At 39.7% G+C, this 23,331-nt stretch overlaps 1 protein-coding gene and 1 long non-coding RNA gene across 3 annotated transcripts in view; one reads left to right on the forward strand and one right to left on the reverse strand.

Annotated features, from left to right (window-relative positions):
- Positions 1-5,527: 5,527 nt before the first annotated feature.
- The window catches only part of LPAR3 (lysophosphatidic acid receptor 3), a 68,292-nt gene continuing 50,488 nt past the window's right edge, over positions 5,528-23,331 (reverse strand). The window contains exon 2 of the mRNA XM_012442826.2: positions 5,528-8,047. Within this exon, the coding sequence (XP_012298249.1) occupies positions 7,722-8,047 (326 nt within the window). The 3' untranslated portion in view covers positions 5,528-7,721. The remainder of the gene's footprint in view (positions 8,048-23,331) is intronic.
- The window catches only part of LOC105710452 (uncharacterized), a 56,046-nt gene continuing 42,721 nt past the window's right edge, over positions 10,007-23,331 (forward strand). The window contains exon 1 of one of the 2 annotated variants that reach the window (XR_010341217.1): positions 10,007-10,079. This is a non-coding gene — a long non-coding RNA (uncharacterized LOC105710452). The remainder of the gene's footprint in view (positions 10,080-23,331) is intronic. The other variant, XR_010341218.1, reaches the window with a different exon arrangement.

The following is a 23,331-nucleotide window of genomic DNA, read 5'->3' on the forward strand; positions in this document are numbered from 1 at the left end:
TTTCTTCAGCATACATTTTCAGGAGCTGAATTACTCAAAAAGCACAAACATTCTTAATCCCTAAAATAGGCTAATTATTAGTAAACATTGGCTCTTTGAAATCTGAATTTATGTCTAGTTATTCAGAAACTAGTTTGTTTTTGTTTTTTTCTGAATAGAGAAGGAGACTTAAAGGAGAGCTTAGAGAGCAAAGTTTGATCATTGGTTTAATCACTATGTATCCTCCTCATTCAATCTTCCAGTCTTTATTTTCTTCATCTGCAAAATCAAGATATTCCCTAAATCACAACTTCCCCCAAGACGCATTAATCAGACTCTTATTTCTATATAAGAAAGTTAGTCTTATTTTCCACAAACCTTGAAACTTCGATTTATTATAGTTCCAGCCTAAGAAAGTTTAGATCCATTGCATCTTTTAAGATCTTAGGAACACTGAGTCTGACTTTTAAAGTGACTTTGCACATATTTTATTTCTCATGCTTTAATTTCAACTTTGATATCACAGATTTGGATATTAAATAGCTAATGATAAATGAACTATGATTTTTTTTTTTTTTTTTTTTGAGACAGAGTCTCACATTGTTGCCAGGCTGGAGTGCCTTGGTGTGATCTCGGCTCACTGCAACTTCTGACTCCCTGGTTCAAGCTATTGTCCTGCCTCAGACTCCCAAGTAGCTGGGATTACAGGCAGCACCACCATGCCCAGCTAATTTTTGTATTTTTAGTAGAGACAGGATTTCACCATGTTAGCCAGGATGGTCTTGATCTCTTGACCTCGTGATCCGCCTGCCTTGGCCTCCCAAAGTGTTAGTATTACAGGCGTGAGCCACTGTGCCCAGCCTGATGTTATCTTCTTTTTGGTCTTTTTTTCCATTCAGCTTTTGGAAGATCCCTATACTACAATGTGGAACTCCTATGCTATGTGTACCAGCATATCATTTTAAAGAAGATTTTCACCTTACTCTAGAACTGTTATATTATCTTCTTCCCTCAGTCATAAAAAATGAATACAATTATTCTTAGAAAAAAGAAAGTTCCAGAAGCCAAGAAGACCCCTCTCCCCTTCATTTGTTTCCTTCTCTGTGTCCTGGCTTGTCTGCTGACAGTCAGTTCTATTGCTGATCCTTTCTATGCTGTCCCCTGCATCTGAAACGCTGGAAGCCTGGAAACTATATTTTCCAGAATACACAGCCAGTAAATATCTCAGTTTAGATTCTGCCAGCACCAGACAATTTCAAGAGACGAAGAGGACAGAGGGAAGCAGAAGCCATATTCTTGTACTAGCAGCAGATTTGAGATTTTGGAGTGGCTTGTGGCATCTTTCCACAAGTCACAGCCTCAGGGGGCACTTTCCAGAAGTTTCTGACCCGTGTGGCAACAATTCCCTAAAAGTTAGCTGCAAACCTGAGAGCTAACTATGGCTTCCTTTGCCTTTGCTCCCTCTAGCCTTTCTGACTATTTTATAAGTATCTGTCTGTTTTCAATACCTTCCTGCTTCAAATACCCAGAATGGTTTCTGTTTTTCTGACTGAATACTGACTGATATGTCCCATCTTTAAGGTTTACATAAACCTGTGGTCAGACATTCACCTAAGCAAGATAAAACAGAACAAACAAATTAGTCTAGTTTACATGATCAGTATCAGATCCCCAAACCATAAAACGTAAAATGTCTTTAGCCCAAAAAGAAGCCTATTTAGCCGGGCGCCATGGCTCACACCTGTAATCCCAGCGCTTTGGGAGGCCAAGGTGGGTGGATAGATTGCTTGAGCTCAGAAGTTCACAACCAGCTTGGGCAAGATGGGAAAACTCCATCTCTACAAAATATACAAAAATTAGCCAGGCGTTATGGTGTGTGTCTGTAGACCCAGCTACTCAAGGGGCTGAGATGGGAGGATTGCTCGAGCTTGGGAGGCAGAGGTTGCAGTGAGCTGAAATCGTGTCACCACACTCTAGCCCAGGTGACAGAATGAGACTCCATCTCGAAAAAAAAGAAGCCTGCTTACATGATTTCCTTTTCTTCCTCTAGATCTCAGATAATTCTATATCAAATTACAGAGGCCCAATCTAAAAACTGCAATGCCAATAGCCATTATCACCAGTGTTCCAGTGTAATGCCTTGAGGGTAGCTAAAGCAATACATACATGTCCATCCCTCATATTTTCACCTCTCTTTCACTTTAGTTCTCTTATTTGTGCATTTCTGTGTATGTTTTATTTTTGTTTATTCTTTTAAGAGCAGGTTTTTTGGGGGGTAGGTCTCAGCACCTAGGAAATGTTCTAAAGATGTTGGTTAAATTAAATGTAAAACAAATTTGTGGTTTTCTATTTGGCTTCATGGAGTAAACAGCAGCTCACACATATCAAATTAAGTTCACACAGGAAACATAAGTAAATCATCAAGCTCTTACGTTTTCCATATGGGATAGTGGTTCCATTTTATTTTGAAAATCCTTTTCCCCTGTATTGATGATGAATTTATGATGACACATCTTGCATCTGCCTAAAGCGTATAGATTTTAGGTTGTCTCCCTAGGTAATTATGATGCACACTAAACCTTAGCTTGAGAACCACTGCAGTAAATGAAAACAGATCTCCTCTTCTTTGAAATCTCTATGCAAGAGTGAAATGGACAGAATCTAAAGACTTGGGTCTCTTTTCCAGGATTCACATTTGGGAGATGATGCACAGAAACCAAATTTTGGAGCTGAAAAGGTCCTTACAGATCATTTAATTTAAGCCTCTCATTTAAGAGATCAGCAATCATATCTAGAGTTTCTTTGGCAGTTTAGGGCAGAACAGAAATCAGAACACAGGTGTTTTGAACTTCAGTCCGATGTGTTATCTCCACATATCAACCGTACTGTGGACAGGCATATGTATTAGCAGAGTTTTCTGGCTGGCAGCAGTGAAGTTTTTCCAATAGATGCAAGCGTCTTGAGGAAGAGATATCATTTTTCTAATATCCAAAAAGATGTAACGTGGGCTTGTGGCATGTTTTTCTTTCATATATCTTATTATTAATATACAGTGTGGAGGCTCTAATCTCAATAACAAAATATAATACAGATGGATTTTAAGAAAATTTGAATTATACAAAGTTGAAATTGCTGATAACAAAAAAAATTACAAAGTTTTGCTGCATAAAATTGCAACTTTCTAAATGGCTGCCAAGAACTGCAATTTCTAAAATAGGCTGGTACAGTGAATTGCAAACCACATTCATGGACTGTTATGCAAAGGCACTGCATTTCCTTAGTATGATGTGACCCATACTTTTATTGATGTGCACTGGAACCTGCCTGCATGTGATTCCAGTGACCATTGTGCTATTATGTGCACTATAAACTTGTATTTAATTAAATTAATTGACACTATCAACTTGTATTTAATTAAATTATTTATTTTTGAGTCAGAGTCTCACTCTGTCACCTAGGCTGGAGTGCGGCAGCATGATCTCAGCTCACTGCCACCTCCACCTCCTGGGTTCAAGCAATTCTCCTGCCTCATCCTCCCAAGTACAGCTACTTGGGATTATAGGCATGCACCACCACGCCTGGCTAATTTTTGTATTTTTAGTAGAGGCACGGTGGGTTTCTCCATGTTGACCAGGCTGGTCTTGAACTCCTGAGCTCAAATCATCTGCCTGCCTCAGCCTCCCAAAGTGCTGGGATTACAGGCATGAGCCACCATGCCCAGCCTGTACTATAAACCTTTAACTCAGAAGTTATAGATAATATAACATTCTTAACCTCTAACAACTGCCATTAGTAGCTTACCATCTGTTAGCTACTAACAGCGGGCACACACCAAAAAGCACTTAAGAGAACGCTGTAAAGATAAAATTTAGCATTAAAGCCAAAAAAAGAAAATAACCCACACCAACAGCAGCTCCCATCTAATGTTTATTTCTCTGTGAAAACTAGCCTTAAACTGTATTTTAAACCATGTGATGTGTTCCGGAGGGCATCCCTCACAGAAAAATGCATCTTCCCTGACTTCAAAAACTCTTCTGGTCTTTACTCCTAGGCCTGAAAGACAATGTGTAAAATTGGAAGGAGCCCTAGGGGTTTCCAATTTAACACCACATTTTTTTGGCCCACAAAGGGTTATAATTCTCTGGTGAGTCTCCTAGATGTGAGATCAGTTTTTGCATGTTCTTAATTCCTTTTAGTATACAGTGACATGCATCATCATGTGTTTCTACTCCAGGCACTAACAGGGCCAGAGATTGTCACTAAGTCACCTTCACAGGCATCTTCATGGGCCTCACCTTCATTATGTCGGCTCAATAAATTAGAAAAGAGAGCCAAGTAATCTTATTGCCCCTTCCCAGAATGATTAGAGGATTAATGAGCTAAACAAAACACTCTCAAGCTCAGGAGGAACACTAGTCTACAAACGTGGAGCATGGCATGCTCTGTGGTCTGCGTGGGGTGACATATGCAGATGAATAGAACTGGACCCCTAGCACCGCCTGATGCTGCCGCTGCCGACTCCACTGGGTCCTTGGTCCTGGGCCATCCAACCACGGGCTGAGCATGTGCTCAGTGTGCCAATGAAGCTGGGGCACCAGAATTTCTAAATTTTAATTAGTATTTATAAAAAGCATCAAAGTGCTGAGTGTGAGGAAAATTAAAACTTCATTGGAGGCTTACATTTATTTTACGGTCTAGTATTGTTTTTATTTGGAATTACATGAATGGGGGCAGGGTGGTGCCATAATCATTTCCATGTTTAGGGCTTCTCAAGGTCACAAACTGGTTCCAGGTCTACTACTCACTTGAAAAAGAAATTCACCAAAAAATTCAACAATTTATTTCCAAAAGATTATTTCTTTGCAAGCAAGCTATCTTCAGGAAGTACTAAATTCTTTCACCATACAGATTTATTGGAACACCTTATACAGTGCTACAAATCTAAGAAGAAAATTAAATCTCATTTAGCTGGGGAGTAGCCTCTGCTTTGGGTCAAGAGCTGGTCTGATGAGGTCTAGATGAATGACCTGCAGATAAGCTTTGGATCTTAGAATTTGAGAACACACAAACACACAGGAAGGGCCAGGTCTATCAGGGGTCCTTGGTGAGCTCTGTGACCCCTGCCGCTCGTCATTTCTAAACATTCCCGACTTCTCTACTCTTGCGCCCTTGCTGAGATGTGTGTGTGTGCATACAAACAAAAACTATGTATTTCTACCCTGAGTTTCCACACTTTGGACCCCCTCCAGACACCATTCTGAATATGACACTCTGCTACAGGGTACTAAAAATGGTTCTTTCCTCAAAATAAAACCTTTAAAGATCCCTTAGTAGCTATTTGGGGACTGGAATTCAATTTCAATTCTCCACCCTTTGGCCAGCTGTAGATTCAAAATGCTTACATAAAACATCCAGAGTATGTACTTCATGGCAAATTTGATTTTTCTTCTTCAATAGAAATTTGTGCTGTAGTTACCACAAACTGTATTTTTACTTAGAAAATACACAAAGCAATAATGCACCTCAACAAGAGACAACAGATCTTTTTAAATTTTATTTTATAGGTAGCTTTGATAGAAGCTTCAGATAGACCCACATACTATACAGAGTTTGTGAAATCTACACTTTCAAATCATCATACTGTCTATTTTAGGCTATTATATTTAAAAGCATGACTTCTCAAATCCTTTTATTACAAGTAGTTCTTGCACATAAATGTTATATCACAATAGCAAAAAAATGTAAACTTGTTTTGCAAACTACATAAATATTATAATATCTGCCTTGAAGTTATCCTCATTTTAAATCAGAACACACTCTAAATCTTTTACATAGAAAACTCTGGTGAGCACAGCCTATGTGTATGAAACATTATTATTTTTTTTTTACTGACTTGCCTTTCATGTTGCCTACTCAGGTCTCAGAAAGAGAAAAATTCAAAATAGAACCCAGATCAAAATTCAGTTCACATGTAAGCCACGTATCAGAAATATGCCATTAACCTTGGGCAAAATATGAGACGTGAAATTATTCTACATGCTAAATCCAACAAGCCACCAGTTGGTATGGAGGTAACTGAAGATAAGGACTGGAATCAAGCTCATATTTCATTATATAGGAAAGGGATTCAGCCTACTTGTCAATACAGTTTTTACTCTGATGTATAAAAGCATCTGTTTTTTAATGAACACCTCTTTCTTTTTTCTTGTACAGCACACAGATCATTGCTACGGCTCTAGTCCTAGACTGGAAAGTCTAGGTGGCCCGAAAATTGACTTCACCATCACTGTCCTTTCAGTCTTTAAATGCAAAGTTAAGTTGTTTAAATACATACATGCGCTCCCTGACATTCTCTCTCCCTTTTTTTTTTTTTTTTGAGACAGAGTCTCGCTCTGTCACCCAGACTAGAGTGCAGTGGCGCAATCTTGGCTCACTCTGCAACCTCCACCTCCTGGGTTCAAGCAATTTTTGTGCCTCAGTCTCCCAGGTAGCTGGGATTACAGGCATGTGCCACCATGCCTGGCTAATTTTTTGTATTTTTAGTAAAGACGGGGTTGGTTTCACCATGTTGCCTAGGTTAGTCTCAAACTCCTGGCCTCAAGTGATCCTCCTGCCATAGCCTCCCAAAGTGCTGGGATTATAGGTGTGAGCCACGGCGCCCGGCCTCTCTCCTTGATTCTTAACACGTTCTTTCATCCTCTTATTCCTCTGTCCCTTTCCTGGTTTTTCTCTACCTGCTCCTTAAACGTTGGTATTCTCTTGGCTTCTTTTTCTCTTACTAGGCAAGATTATCAGCTGGATGTTCCACAGGCACTTCAAACTTCATATTCTCTTCTTGTTTTCTGCATTAAACCCTTTACTAGCTCCCCACCGTTTTTCATCATCATGCGGGAAAATGAGAACTGATGTGGACTGGTGGGAGGCAGTCTGGGGCGGTAACCCCATATCTGAAATACTCCAGGGATCCATGTTTGTTCCAATAGTCAGATTAAGTATTCCCTAATCCTGTCCCTAGGTATCTTTGAATAAAATCAATAAAAATCAGTAAAAACTGAAAAAATGTATATATATATACACACACATGCATATACACACACATGCACGGAGGACCATACCAAGGCCTTTTTTAGGTCAAAAAGAGTTTTCACATTGACCTTTTTTGTTATTTTTAAGTATTTTTCCTCAGAATGTTCCTTCAGTTAAAAATCAGGTTTAATCTGGAGCTCTTACTGATTTTTCTTTGATTCCTACTGAACTACTGGCCATGGTTTCTTTGAGGAAAAAAATACCACTGCTGAAGCATTTCTAAACATTCTTAATGCATGCAGAAAGAACTACATAGACGTTCCAAGCAGCTGTATAAGATGGCTCAAGTAACATTATTATTTATTTATTTTGGTCTAAACTCTTTCATAACATCCTTTTAAAACACAAGGAGAATGGCTACAAAATGGCACCAGAACCCAGAAGGCCCAGCCGGGCTGGCAGCAGCTCCAAGCAGTTCACAGGACAAGCAGGGACTGGCCGTGCCTCTCCCATTTCTGTGCTTTCTCTAAATGCACCACGTCCTCTCTTTACTGCCCATGCTTTCAAACCACGAAAAGAAAATTTTAAAGGAAATCTAGCATTGATTAATAGAGACCTCAAATAACACTGTACATGGGTTTTGTTAGAGACAGGTAACCATTCTTAACAGCTCTTTTCCCACAGGAGGCCTGGGTGGGTGGAGAGGCCTCCAGAGTTTAGGAACTGCTTTTATTGCAGGCTGCACCTTGGTTAATACTATCCTCTGTGCACTGGCTGCCTGTGTCACTCCTGCTGAGGACCGTGGAGGGAATGCGAGAGGGACGCCTCTCTGAGTTCTCCTGAGAGAAGCAGCAGATCATCTTCTTCATGGTGCTGTACATGTCCTCATCTTTGTAGGAGTAGATGATGGGGTTCATGACGGAGTTGAGCAGTGCCAACAGCAGGAACCACCTTTTCACATGCTGCACACCACACTGCTTGCAGTTCAGGCCATCGAGGAGCAGAACCACCAGGCCCGGAGTCCAGCATACCACGAATGCCCCTGCAAGGAGAGAAGAGGAAGCAACACATGCTCAGACCTTAGGCTGCTTATTCAGGTTTTCTTCTCTCCCAGCCTTCAGTCAGTGACATCAAGGGACCCTCACAATTTGTTCTGACGACTGCAAAGCAAACTTCCACCTACCATCTGGGCATTCAAGACCTGGGCTTGGTACAGGCAAATAGCTGGGAGCCTCCTTGACTATCAGCCACATTTCATTTCAATTTCTTTTCTGCTTACCCACGTCTTGTGATTATGAGAGGCTCACATTTGCATTCTGCTTAGGAGGCATTGCACATGCATGATCTCTGTTAGTTCTCTGAACCACACTGGGAGGCTGCTGCACTCATTATCCATATTGGACAGACAAGAAAACCAGGGCCCAATTCTAGGGGGAGATGAGGGGAGAACTCTGACTCCAGGGCTCCCATACTTCACCCTACATTCTGCTGTTCTTGAAATCAGATTTTTTATATGCACTCTTGAAAAAAAGACACAATGAGTCTATGGCATTCTGCTAGTGATTTAACTAAGTTACCTCTCATAAATTTCATTCCTCATAAATTCATGTGGATGCTTAGTAAGCACTATATTCTTTTTGACATATTCATGGGCCATCTGCATAATCATCTGCTCTACATTTAGATTTTTTGGTCAGAAATAAATCTTTCATGATGAGATAGTTAGAAATCTACTTTTCAGACTCTGCAATTGAACATGAACAGTAATCTCTTCTGAGTCTCTAGCCACAGGATCATACTTACCTTACCTCTAAATTTCGTGATATTTTTCTCCTATAAGACATGAGTCCACTATTGCCCTACTATTATCATGACCTCAGATAGCAATAACGACTAACCTATAAAGCACTTACTATGAGCGAGGACTGGTGCAAATGCTTTCCTTCATTAACTCACAGGACCATACTATGACACTGGCATTATTATTATCCCCAGGAAACTGAGGCACAAGAGAAGTTAAGTAACTTGCCTGTGATCAAATAACTCTTAAGAGACACGATTTTGAACAGAGGCCATCTTTCTCCATGGGCTGTGCTCTGGGTCACTATGTGACCCACCTCTGTAGTATGATGTGGTTGCTTTCGCTGAATGTCCTTGTCATTTCTAAATGCACTTGCTTGTTCATTCATAAATATTCACCTGAAGCTTACAATGTACTGGACAGTGGACGAGGTGAAGGCCACACACTCAGGGAGCTAAAATACTAACAGAGGAGACGATAAACAAGCAAGTCTATAAATCATATCACCAACTACTCTACTGGTTAGAATCAGCTCTGCACAGTATTTCCCTTGTTGCTTTCTCTTACTTCTACGAGATATAATCCTAAGCAGGGCAAGTCAAGGATTATAGAGAGGCAGTGTAAGGAAGGGAAGAGCCATGAGCTTTGGGGTCAGACACGTATGCACAGCCCAACCTATGAGCAACCCAAACTATGGGGATTACTTCACTTTTCTCAACCTCCATTCCCTCCTTTACACAATAAAGTTAATAAACCCAACTATGTGAGGGGTGGTTGTGAGTATCAGAGGAAAGTGGTGCCCAACAGTGTGGTGGGTTCACTGAGCAGTGGTTATCACGAGGTGCTGTTTCCACAAAGAATAGATGTTTACTAGCTAGCAGGAGGGTTGAATTCTTTATTTCATAATTACAGTTCGGCAGTGGTTCCCTTTTTTCTCTGCTCTGTATTGCTTTTTGTCTGGCTGATATATGTGAATAAAGAACTGGACTTGGAGATAAGAGATTAGACATTTGGATCCTAATTCTTACCTTTCTGAACAACTCTGGAAGACCCATGTCATCACCCTGGGCTCAGCTTCCTCAGCCGTAAACTGAGGACTGACTTTAGGTTGGGTCTGGGTTTTTCTAGTGGTGGGTCAGAACTCGTTAGTGGGTGTGCAATCAATGTGACAGGTTCAGACAGGTTTTTTTGTTTTATTCAGACTGATTAGAAACAAACAAAAGAACTGGATGGGCAGCCAAGTTTGGAACTACCAGCTTGAGAATTCATCTTGGTAAGTTTTTAGCCATACCACCTGATAATTGTGTCTAAGAAATAAACAAGTCAAATTTGTCTGAGTTTTATGGTGAGTTAAAAGCCACAGTTTCACAGAATTCAGCAGTTTCCTACTTGGAAAAGAGTTCAGAAGCTGCTGAGCCCTATCTTTCATTCATAGGAAAAAGACCTTCCCTTTGTACATCTCAGGACCATCCAGGCAAAGGAAATGCCCAGGTCAAGGGAGGCTCTTCACCTGCTGAACAATGGGTTCTTCTCTTAAATACCTTCATGTAGGCTGGGCACTGTGGCTCACACCTATAATTCCAGCACTTTGGGAGGCTGAGGTGGGTGGATCACCTGAGGTTAGGCGTTTGAGACCAGCCTGGCCAATACGGTGCAACCCCATCTCTACTAAAATGCAAAAATTAGCCAGGCATAGTGGCAGGCACCTTTAGTCCCAGCTACTTGGGAGGCTGAGGCAGGAGGACCATTTGAACCCAGGAAGCAGAAGTTGCAGTGAGCCAAGATTGTGCCACTGCACTCCAGCCTGGGGAATAGAACAAGACCTCATCTTAAAAAAAAAAAAAAAAATATATATATATATATATACCTTCATTTACTTAAAAAGGCTTGCATTTACTTAAAAACTCTTCCCTTTGTTTCGTGTGACTTTCTGAAATAGCCCAGGAAAAGTCTATGCTTCCTCTATGTCATGCCTTTCAGGTTTTTGAAGATGGTTAACACTTCATGTCTTTCTTCAGCCTTTTCTCCAGGAGACACATACTAACTTTGTCTACTGATTCCCAGATGTATACCTCTGGACATTCATATTTGTTAATGCCAAGATTTTTTTTTTTTTAAGTAATCTGGGCCTCGCACAAACTCTTCTTTGAAACCTGCTGGTTCTCAGCAGTCATAGTCTGAGCATTGAGGCTAAATACATTCCTTTTAGTTTTTCTGGAATTTATGCAGATTGGTAGCGTACTGACTGATATATATTTTCCAGGATCTATCACACACACACACCCTCCCCTCACTTTTAAGAATTAGTCCAGTTACCTTTTTGTATATTCCTGACATCTCCACATTCTCTCTGAATTCTCCAAGATTACAGAGCTCATGGTGTGGGGCTGTGTGGGGAGGTTTTATATTTAACTGCTGACATACAGTAAAACCCCCCAAAGAATGAACTGTTAGATAAACTGTGCATCTCTTCTGAGACGTGTTTAGAGAGAGAGCTTGACCTCCAGGTGGAAGAGGCTTGGATCAGCTGTTTCCCAGGGTAACTGCCGGAAAGCATCTGCTCAAGGCAGCATCTCTGAAGCGCCTGTTCTCTAGTTTAGCTGCCTAGTACGTTTGGGCTGTTCTGTCAAAGAAGATTTGTCTTTTGTTGTTCATGGAAACAGCATAAAGATAAGGTCAGCAGGTTTTTATTTCTCTTCTGACACCACGGCCAGCCAATCAGCCAATATTTTTGTTGGATTCCTTCCCTCCTTCCTCCCTCCCTCCCTCCCTCCATTTCTTCCTTTCCTGGCCAGAAGAAAAAAATCTTTCCTTTAACAAACCAAAGAATGACATAATTGTGATATACGTAACTTCACAGTCAGACGTGACATACTACGGAGGGGCCCTTGAAGTGCAGAGGTACCTTCCCACTCCTCCTTCACTCTCTTTAGTAGTAAGATGTTTTGTGGCCCACAGCTCAGCAGCCTAGGTTAAGAACAGGAACACGGCTCTGGTGACAGGCTGTCTGGGTTCAAATCCTGGCTCTGCCACCAATCAGTTGTGTGCCTTTGACCACATCACCTAACTTCTCCGTGCTGTAGTTACCTCAGGTTTAAAATGAGGGCAGTATTGGTACCATTTCCAAGGGTTTTTATAAAAATTCAATGGATTAATTCAAATACAATGATTAAAACAGACACAAAATCATTGCTCAATAAAAAGCTTACAAGGTTTTGATTGAATGAATTATTTTATGTAATTCAATGGAAAGAGAAAATATGTAGGAATTACCATATTATGACAAATGGCATCTATTTGAAGACTTATTTGGAGTGTTGGGTCATGTGATTAATTCAAAACAGAGTTTTGTACTGGGGAGAAAACTTTCATGATAAAAAAAATCACCTCATTAAAAAATGAAAATAAATCACATTAAAAAATTCACATCTAATACTATGAGAGTGAGGTTTTAGAAAAACGTTGGCAATTTACTTTTATCCTTTTATTGAGTGTGGTGTGCATGTGCACACACGCAGGGGATGTACTATATTATTCAAACAAAACTACATAAAATATATGTGAACTTTAAAAAGTAATGCTTAAAAGAATAAAGAGTAATACCTGTTTACTTACCACCCAACTTAAAAGAACCCTATCATATCTTTAGAGCCTCCTGGGTGCCCACCCCAGCAGCCCTTTCTCCTGTTGAGATAAACATATCATACATTTTGTGCTAATCATCTTCTTGCTTTTTCTCATGGTTTTCCAATATATGGATGTAATGTTAGACATCGTATTTAGACTGATCTGTTTTTTAACAGTACCATGATTTACATTGATTTTGGTTATCAACATATTTGAATTCATTTCTAGCATCTTATTTTGTTCTTTGTTTCATTTTCTTCTATGCTTTGCTTGTTCTCCTCCTCTCTCTTTTTGTATTGAGATCTTTTGTTCATTTCCTTTGGTTTCATTTTCCCCCTTCCATTGGTTTGGAAGTTAGAGACCCCACTAAATTTCGACTTATATATTTAACAAAGCATAAAGTTGTCCAGTGTTTGTCCTTCCTTCCCATCAACACAAGGACCTTGGAACACTCCCACCTGGATTTCTTTGGAATTATACAATTTCATATAGAATGGACTCTTAACATCAAAGTTGGTAGCTATAGCTTTTGATGTCTGGCTTATTTAGTTTTTCTCTCTTGACAACACAGTAACCCTCTCTTGGGAATAGCAGAGAGAATAAAAGTGTAACTATTATGAGAAATACAGATCACTGGAGCTGGATAAGTCCTTAAAGATTACCAGTGTTTTTCAAACTTTTGACCAAGCCAAATGAAAAAGAAAGGAACTTTCAAAATAACCGTATTCCCTGGTCCCACATCAGATCAAATTGTCAGAATCTCTGGGGTGGGACATAGAAAAAAAGCCTAAAAAGTTCCCTGGGTGATCATGTTGTAACCTATTTCTTCATGCCGACCCAAAATGGTTTAATCAAGCTGACTCCATAAGCAAAACTGCAGATGCCATATAGACTTAGCAAAAAGCCATGGAAAAGAGAGAGGGAACAGAGTTCTTTCAAATGAGAAAGTAACATCTCTAAAGGTCAATATCTTCAATTTGCATCTGGAAAAATGTTTGAGTACATTTGCAAAAATAAATATACAAAGAGTGGCAGTGAAACTAGTCTATAGGCAAGGCATCCACAGTCCTCCTCTGCTGCTCTTTGGCTCACTGTGCCAGGAATGCCTTCTCACCTCCTAATCTGAGGTCTGCTTTTCTTCCTAAACTTAGTGCATACTCCACTTTCTCCACTGGAGCTCTCCCATCTCTCCAACCACAGTGTCCATTTCCTCCTGTCAACTCCTGTAGTACTTTCTACTCATAGCATTCACATGGCACTGGGCATATTACCTGCTTAATTCCTCTCTAGCACTTCTTGAGAGCTCTGGGTCAGGCAATATGCTCAGGGCTTTACATGCACTTCCCCTGTAAAACTCACAGCCCTACAAAGTTGCTACTTTTATTATTATCCTAGACTAACATATTACAAATTTGAAGTTTATGCAAACTCTTGAGCATTGAGCTACACCAGAGGTAGTTTTTAATACATATGTCTTGTGTCTCAGGTGTGTTCTAAGCTCCCTAAACATGTAGGCTGTGACTAATGTGCGTTTGTCTTCTCAGAACTAAGTATCGAGCCCCACTCTCAGTAGCACAGGAGATGAGCCAGGTGAATGCAATTGAAATTTATTAATACCTTCAGGGATTGACAGGGACAGAACCTGGACCTGACCACTCTTAACTCCTGTCAAAGAGGGTCTCAGTCGAAGTGACACTCAGTTGAGCTGGTGCTAAGGGCAAGAATGACTGTGCACAGGTGAGAAACAGTGTGATGCATCTGGGTAATTCCAAGTGGTTCAGGATGGTTTTAACCCAGGAAGCTGATTGAGGAAGTAAGATAAAGTCTGGGAGGTGAACACAGGGCTAGATTCAGAAGGGCCCTATGTGCGATAATCAAGAGTTTGGATTTATTACAGATCAGATACTAATAAGCCTTTTTCAACCAGGAGTTCATGCAGAAAATTAAGTCTGAATGCCCTTAGGCACCCATTGTGTGTATGAACTAACTACACTTCCAAGCATCTAGAATAGTGTGAGTTATGTACCATCTTTGAAAAGATTAAGAATGTATTTCTATGTTCCATGGTTCATAAAGGAACCCCATTGAGAAAGGCTAGATCAAAGTTTTTTCAAACATAGCAGCAATTCAGTGGGTTGTGAAATCAATTTAGTGAGTTGCAACCAGCAATTTTTTAAAAAAATGAAATAGAAACAGAAAACACCAGAGTGCATCAAATATAGTAAGGCCATGTTTCATGAAACTTGTTTCAATTACACAGAAAAACAAGTGTGTGAACTGGGCTGTGATACAAAATGTACATTATTTCTTACTGTGGGTCCTGATTTTTAAAAAGTTTGAAATCCACTTCTACAGATCAGTGGTTTTCAAACCACTTTTTTAAAGCAGAGGAATACTTTTCCCAAAGGAAATATCTTGTTAAACTTCAAAATCAGAGCTGCTCTGACTAAAGAAAGAGATGGAGGAAGGCGTGTTGACGAAAGCCCTATGTAACAGAATGGGCTCTCACCTTCATACTCCAAACACCCGCTCTCCATACATGTCCACACACTGAGGCCCCCCTGAGGGACCCTTGGCAACTCTACTGACCACTATTTTATAAATACTGTTTTAGAATTGTAGTTCTTTGAAGATTTTTGAATCAAGGATGTGAACAAATCTTAGATTTTAGAACAAATTTTTATCTGAGTGCTCAGGATGGACTAGAGGTATTTATGGAACTAGAAGTCAGCTCCAACCTGCATCAGAATCATCCTGGCTGCCTGCTTAAAATTCACATTTCTTAAAACTTAGTCCTGCCAAATGAGAAACTGATGGCCTACAAAGGGAGACTCATCTGGAGACTAGCTAAAATCCAGGTGAAACTATCAGGATCTGAAAAAGCAGTGGTTGTAGAGATGCTCAGAGGAGTTGTAAGCAGGAAGGAACCATGAGACCTGAATATTTGGATCTAGGAGTTGAGGGGAAGAAAGACTCCACGGTGAGTAAGTAGCATGTGGCTATGATAACTAAGCAGGGAGACAGGAGGGACAGGTTTAGGAGAAGGAGACAGTGTTCAGTTTTAGGCGTCAGGCACGTAGAGTGTCTGAGGTTCCTCCAGTTGGAGATGTATAGAAGGCAGCCAGGAGTGTGGATCAGAACTCTGAAAACTCCAAACTGAAATGCTGACTTGGGTGTCATCAGCAGTAGGTGGCAACTGAGGCAAATGTCCTTCTATTAAGAAATATTAACTAAGCAATTACCTACCTCATGCCAGTGAATGCCTTCATGATGATGAGTTGTGTAACAAACCTATTTCCTTCTGTGGCCAAGTGACAGGCCAGTTATATTGATAAGAAGCAATTTTTTTTTATTTTAATGATGTTCTACATTCTTTCAGTACCTGCTTAAGAGACTCACTAAGAGTTCATTCAATTAGACTACAAATAAGCTTTCCTCTAGTAATTAAATAAACTAGTTTGAGAGCTGTATTCAAATATCAATAACATGAGTTCAATGTTAATTTTTAAAGTTTAGTGAATAGTATGCTAGAATATTCAATTACAGCACTGAGATGCTATCTTAATGACTGCAATTTAAGGTAATCAGAAACATCAAATTAAGGAATATCTAACACTTTGGAAGGTACAATTACAAATGAATATATTGGTGACAAGTGAAATAAAAGATCTTGCAAAGTCCCTAGTCAACATTATTTTTTAGATACTCAATACCAACTCCCCCAGCTGAATTTGGAAGTTTATAAAACATCTCAAATGGTATCTTTGTTAATAACTCATCTCCATACTATAGGAAATAGAAAGGGAGAACACCCTCCCATCTGGGGAAGCACCCTTCACTGGAATGTATTTAAGATGGTTCAGCACTCCTGGGGTTTTGGTGACAGATAAGGTCTCAGTTACACAAGGCCTGTTCAACACTGAAACTTTTCTGTTCCTTCTATTTAGGCTTGCAGCCATATTTCCATCTGTTTAAAAATCTACCCATGCAATTAATCAAAGAATGTTGACATGAGTGGCACACAAAACATCACAATGATAAAAACAATCACTCACGCAGAATACTCTCACTTTGGCACATAGACTACTAATTTCATCAAATGGGAGGATATATTTTAAATCTGTTCACTCTCTTATTCTTTGTTTCTAGTCCAGGAAAAAGCAGCAGGGCACAAGCAATAATACTAACCTAGTAAGCCGCAGGGCCATCTGATTTACTAAAATAGAAAATTATAACTCTACATAAAAATCAGGCTTGTGGGCCTCATCCTAGGGAAGCATTCTTCTTATTTGAAAAGGAATTTTTAAAGTAGAATTTCAAAGTAAGCATCTACTTTTGGTTAGAAGCATTATAATGTGTAAGTCACACATTAACAGAATACTCAAGTGAAAATGCTCTTACAACATTAAAGAATTTGTTTAACAATTTAAAAATAACACTTTCAGATGTGGTGTACAGTCAAATTCATATTCAGTTACCCACGGCATTTCAGAAGTCCAATAATACAGAAAATAGATTGTCACATATGTGAAAGGAATGAAAATATATACCTTTAGTAAATGTGACATATTTTTACTGCATAAAATAGAACACTAAGATGCTTCAAATAGATGATGAGCAATTAAACATTCCACAAATGATTCATTTAACACTATTGTTACTACTGTTGGATATTTTGACCCTAACAACTGGTTTTAGAAACCTGTTTTAAATTTGTGGCCAGCTTTCCAGCTTTGGAAAACTGAAAATCTTGATACCAAGGGCAATAAAAGATAAAATTTAAAGCAGAGGCATACCAGCTAGAACCACTGCCTAGACTAATTCTAGTGTTTAACTACATTCAACAGCTGGAAGTCATAAACCATGTAAGAAAACACCATCTCTACCTCCAGATTCCACTTTAAATGTTGTATGTACTAAACAGCAATGCCTCAATACTTCACTAACTATTATATCAAGGGCTCTGTAGCAGCTAAGAAAAGGTGTGAGGTCAGCTGTGTGTACTGACAGAGTAGCAGCTATTTGCCTGGTATAATCTTAAAGAATGACAGATCCCAACTAACCTTCCCAAAGATTGGACGTTCTTCCTGCTGAAGTCACTCCTTTGGATTCAGAAGGCCTCTGTTGCAACTCACCTAGAAATGCTAACATATTAGGCTGTAGGCATGTAATATTTAATCACATAAACTGTCATTAGCACAGAACAGGGCCCTGGGGGAATGTATAAGAGACATCTCTGATGGGGTTAAACAATTTTGAAAGGACTACAGCATTGAACATTGCACAGGAAAGTTGACCTAACTAGGACACAAGATTCCGGACATAACAGATGGCACAAAATATCATTCTGAGCTCAGAGGAAAGGAATATGAATGAAGTAGCAGGCACTGGGGGAGTGGGTTGAAACGATGCTGCCTTACAGAGATGGGCCTGGAAGGACTACAACATGGTGTAGCTCAGGAATGACATGGTCCTGACACGGGCTACCACTTCCCACCCTACACTCGTGGTTAATAAACCACAACACTAATTGTTTCTGGGCCCAGATATGACCTAGAATCCCTTGCAGCACAATGCTCCAAGCAGTCTCTGGCAATCAAATAGAATCAGCCTTGAAATGAAACCTCCTTATCCCTGTTGTAGTAAAACAAGCATAGGCTTGAAATCAAGCAGATCCTGAGTTGAAATCCTGGTTAAGATTACTAAGGGTAAATCAGATCACCTTCCTGGGCCTCCATTTCTTAGCTATGGAATGAGCATAATGATATGACCCAACAGGATTTTTGGGAAAATTTAATGAGATAATATGGGGAAAGTGTCCAACACAGAAAGCACTCAGAAAGTGTTAGTTCTGACTACCCAGATAGTGTTGGTTATTTCCTCTGCTGTCCTTCTTAGGCAACTTTTAAGCAGATCTGGGAGAGTGTTTCAGTTGCTGCTGTGTGCCCACACTTGTGTGAGCACACAATTTCTCACACTCTGCCCTGTTTCTGCATGCATCTTGCTATCCTGCTAGACTGACACCCTCAGCAGAGAAGTCTTTTGTGTCTTATTCAACTTAGATTACTCAGTGCTTAGCCAAGTGCCATATACCTAGTGGTTCTTAATAAATGTTTGCTGAATGAAGGAGTAAGGAGTCTTGATTCAAGTCCAGATCCTGGACTAGAGTGTGAGTTTTAAAAGGCCATTCTGTTTCTCTGCTTCCAGTGTCTTCATCTACATGTTACTGGGATTGGATGAGAATGTCCGTAAGGGTCCTGCCTGCTCTTACATTTGATGGTTGTGGGGTTCTCTCATAGCTTCCTTTAGTCACAGCCAACATGCAGTGCTAGTAATTGAGGAGAAAGGCAAACATGGATACTCTGCAGACTGCAATGTGAGAGACTCTTATGGTAAAACTTACGACGCATATCACATGACTCCAGCAGAAACTGGGACCTTGATGGAGTACAGGAATGCCCTCAGATATTCCATATTTAATTCTAACATTCAGTGGGCATTTGTTAAGTGTCAGGCACTGTGCTCATCACTGGGAATAGCAAGATAAGGAAACAGAGGATTAAATGATTCCATGCAAGATATACCCAAGATGATGTAAGAGTACGCTGCCTGTCTTCACAAGGGCTGAATTTAATGTTCTCTGCAGGGCCTCCATGGTTTTTTTTTTTTTTTTGAGACAGAGTCTTGCTCTGTTGCCCAGGCTGGAGTGCAGTGGTATGATCTCGGCTCACTGCAACATCCACCTCCTGGGTTCAAAAGATTCTTCTGTCTCAGCCTCCCAAGTAGCTAGGATTATAGGCGCCCACCACGCCCAGCTAATTTTTTTTTTAGTCTTTAAAATTTTATTTATTTTTTACTGAGGTAAAAAATATACAGTTTACCATCTTTACCATTTTTGAGTAGATAGTTCAGTGGTAATAAACACATTTATCTTCTGTTTTTCCCTTCCATTCCCCCTTGCTTCCTCCTCCCCTTCCTGGCCTCTGGTAACCACTATTCTACTCTCTACCTTCATGAGAGCTACTTTTTAGCTTTCACATATGAGTGAAAACATTCAATGTTTGTCTTTCTGTGCTTGATTTATTTCACTGAACATAATGACCTCTGGTTCCATCCATGTTGCTGCAAATGACAGGATTTAATTCTTTTTTTATGGCTGAATAATATTCCATTGTGTATATATATTACATTTTCTTTATTCATTCATCCATTGATGGGCACTTAGGTTGACTCCATATTTTGGCTATTGTGAATAGCACTGAAATAAACACGGGAGAGCAAGTATCTCTTCAATGTATTTATTTCCTTTCTTTTGGATATATACCCAGTAGTATAATTGCTGGATCATATGGAAGTTTTACTTTTAGTTTTTTGAAGAACCTCCAAACTTCTCCATAATGGTTATGCTAACTTACATTCCCATTAGCAGTGTATGAAGGTTCCCCTTCCTCCACATCCTCACCAGCATCTGTCATTTCCTGTCTTTTTGATACAAGCCTTTTTTTTTTTTATTGTACTTTAGATTCTAGGGTACATATGCAGATCATGCAAGACTGTTGCATAGGTACATTCATGGCAAGGTGGTTTGTTGCCACCATCCCCCCATCACCTGTATCTGACATTTCTCCCCACGTTATTCCTCTCCCACCCTCCCTCTCACTATCACTCCCGTAGTCCCCCACAGCGGACCCCAGTGTGTGATGCTCCCCTCTTTGTGTCCAAGTGTTCCCATTGTTCAACACCTGCCTATGAGTGAGAACACGTGGTGTTTGATTTTCTGTTCTTGTGTCAGTTTGCTGAGAATGATGGTTTCCAGGTTCATCCATGTCCCTACAAAGGACTCAAACTCATCAATTTTTATGACTGCATAGTATTCCATGGCATATATGTGCCACATTTTCTTTGTCCAGTCTATCATTGATGGGCAATTGGGTTGCTTCCAGGTCTTTGCTATTGTAAACAGTGCTGCAATGAACATGTGTGTGCATGTGTCTTTACAGTACAACAATTTAAAGTCCTTTGGGTATATACCCAGTAATGGGATTGCCAGGTCAAATGGAATTTCTATTTCTAGATCCTTGAGGAATCGCCACACTGTCTTCCACAATGGTTGAACTAATTTACACTCCCACCAACAGTGTAAAAGTGGTCCCACTTCTCCACATCCTCTCCAGGATCTGTTCTCTCCAGATTTTTTAACAATCGCCATCCTAACTGGCGTGAGATGGTATCTCAATGTGGTTTTGATGTGCATTTCTCTAATGATCTGCAATGATGAGCATTTTTCCATATGTTTGTTGGCTTCATATATGTCTTCTTTTGAAAAGTGTCTATTCATATCCTTCGCCCACTTTTGGATGGGTTTGTTTTTTTCTTGTAAATCTGTTTCAGTACTTTGTAGATTCTGGATATTAGCCCTTTGTCAGATGAGTAGATTGCAAACATTTTTTCCCATTCTGTTGGTTGCTGGTTTGCTCTAATGTTTCTTTTGCTGTATAGAAGCTCTGAAGTTTAATTAGATCCCATTTGTCTATTTTGGCTTTTGTTGCCCTTGCTTTTGCTGTTTTAGTCACAAAATCCTTGCCTATGCCTATTTCCTGAATGGTTTTGCCTAGGTTTTCTTCTAGGGTTTCTTATGGTGTTAGGTCTTATGTTTAAGTCTTTAATCCACCTGGAGTTAATTTTAGTGTAAGGTGTCAGGAAGGGGTCCAGTTTCTGCTTTCTGCATATTGCTAGCCAATTTTCCCAACACCATTTATTAAACAGGGGATCCTTTCCCCATTGCTTGTTTTTGTCAGATTTGTCAAAGATCAGATGGTTGTAGATGTGTGGTGTTGCTCCAGAGGCCTCTGTTCTGTTCCATTGGTCTATGTCTCTGTTTTGATGCCAGTACCATGCTGTTTTGATTACTGTTGCCTTGTAGTATAGCTTGAAGTCCAGCAGTATGATGCCACCAGCTTTGTTCTTTTTGCTTAGGATTGTCTTGGCTATGAGGGCTCTTTTTTGGTTCCATATGAAGTTTAAAGTGGCTTTTTCCAGCTCTGTGAAGAAGGTCATTGGTAGCTTGATGGGGATAGCATTAAATCTATAAATTACTTTGGGGAGTATGGCCATTTTCACAATATTGATTCTTCCTAACCATGAGCATGGAATGTTTATCCATCTATTTGTGTCTTCTCTTATTTCCTTGAGCAGTGGTTCCTAGGTATTTTATTCTTCTTGTAGCAGTTGTGAATGGGAGTTCACTCTTGATTTGGCTCTTTGTTTGTCTGTTATTGGTGTTTGTCTGTTACAATCATATCAGCTACAAATAGAGACAATTTGCTCTGGCTAGAACTTCCAATACTATATTGAATAGGAGTGGTGAGAGAGGGCATCCTTGTCTAGTGCCAGATTTCAAAGGGAATTCTTAGAGTTTTTGCCCATTCAGTATGATATTGGCTGTGGGTTTGTCGTAAATAGCTTTTATTATTTTGTGATAGGTTCCATCAATACCTAGTTTATTGAGAGTTTTAGCATAAAGGACTGTTAAATTTTGTCAAAGGCTTCTCTGCATCTATTGAGATAATCATGTGGTTTTTGTCTTTGGTTCTATTCTATTTATGTGGTGGATTACGTTAATGGACTTACCTATGTTGAACCAGCCTTGAATTCCTGGGATGAAGCCTACTTGATCAGGATGGATAAGCTTTTTGATGTGCTGTTGCAATCGGTTTGCCAGTATTTTAATGAATATTTTTTCACCTATGTTCATCATGGAGATTGCCTGTAGTTTTCTTTTCTGTTGAGTCTCTGCTGAGTTTTGGTATCAGAATAATGTTGGCCTCATAAAATGAGTTGGGGAGGATTCCCTCTTTTTGGATTGTTTGGTTTAGTTTTGGTAGGGTGCAAGTGTCCTTTAATTTATCCATTTCTTCCAGGTTTACTGGTTTATGTGCATAGAGTTGTTTGTAGCAATCTCTGATAGTAGTTTGTATTTCTGTGGAATCTGTGGTGATATCCCCTTTATTGTTTTTTATTGCATCTATTTGATTCTTCTCTCTTTCCTTTTTATTAATCTGGCTAGCAGTCCGTCTATATTGTTGACCTTTTTGAAAAACCAGCTACTGGATTTATCGATTTTTTTGAAGGGTTTTTTGTGTCTCTATCTCCTTCATTTCTGCTCTGATCTTAGTTATTTCTTGTCTCCTGCTAGCTTTTGAGTTTTTATTTTTTTTTATCTTTTTCCTCTAGCTCTTTCAATTTTGACAATAGGGTGTCAATTTTAGATCTTTCCTCATTTCTCATGTAGGCATTTATTGCTATAAATTTCCCTCCAGACACTGCTTTAAATGTGTCCCAGAGATTCTGGTACATTGTGTCCTCATTCTTGTTGGTTTTAAAGAACATCTTTATTTCTGCCTTCATTTCATTGTTTATCCAGTCAACATTCAGGAGCCAGTTGTTCCGTTTCCATGAAGTTGTGCAGTTTTGAGTTAAGTTTCTTAATCCTGAGATCTAATTTGATTGCATTGTGCTCTGAGAGACTGTTTGTTATGATTTCCGTTCTTTTGCATTTGCTGAGGAGTGATTTACTTCCAATTATGTGGTCAATTTTAGAGTGAGATGTGGAGCTAAGAAGAATGTATATTCTGTGGCTGTGGGGTGGAGAGTTCCGTAGATGTCTATAAGGTCCACTTGTTCCAGTTCTGCATTCAAGTCCTGTATATCCTTGTTGATTTTCTGTCTCGTTGATCTGTCTAATATTGACAATGGAGTGTTAAAGTCTCCCACTATTATTGTGCAGAGTCTGAGTCTCTTTGTAGATCATTTAGAACTTGCTTTATGTATCTGGGCACTTCTGTATCGGGTGCATATATACTTAGGATAGTTAGCTCCTCTTGATGTATTGATCCTTT

Source organism: Aotus nancymaae, unplaced genomic scaffold (assembly GCF_030222135.1).
Source record: "Aotus nancymaae isolate 86718 unplaced genomic scaffold, 86718_ANA_hifiasm-v0.15.2.pri h1tg000007l, whole genome shotgun sequence".
Classification (NCBI taxonomy): Eukaryota; Metazoa; Chordata; class Mammalia; order Primates; family Aotidae; genus Aotus; species Aotus nancymaae.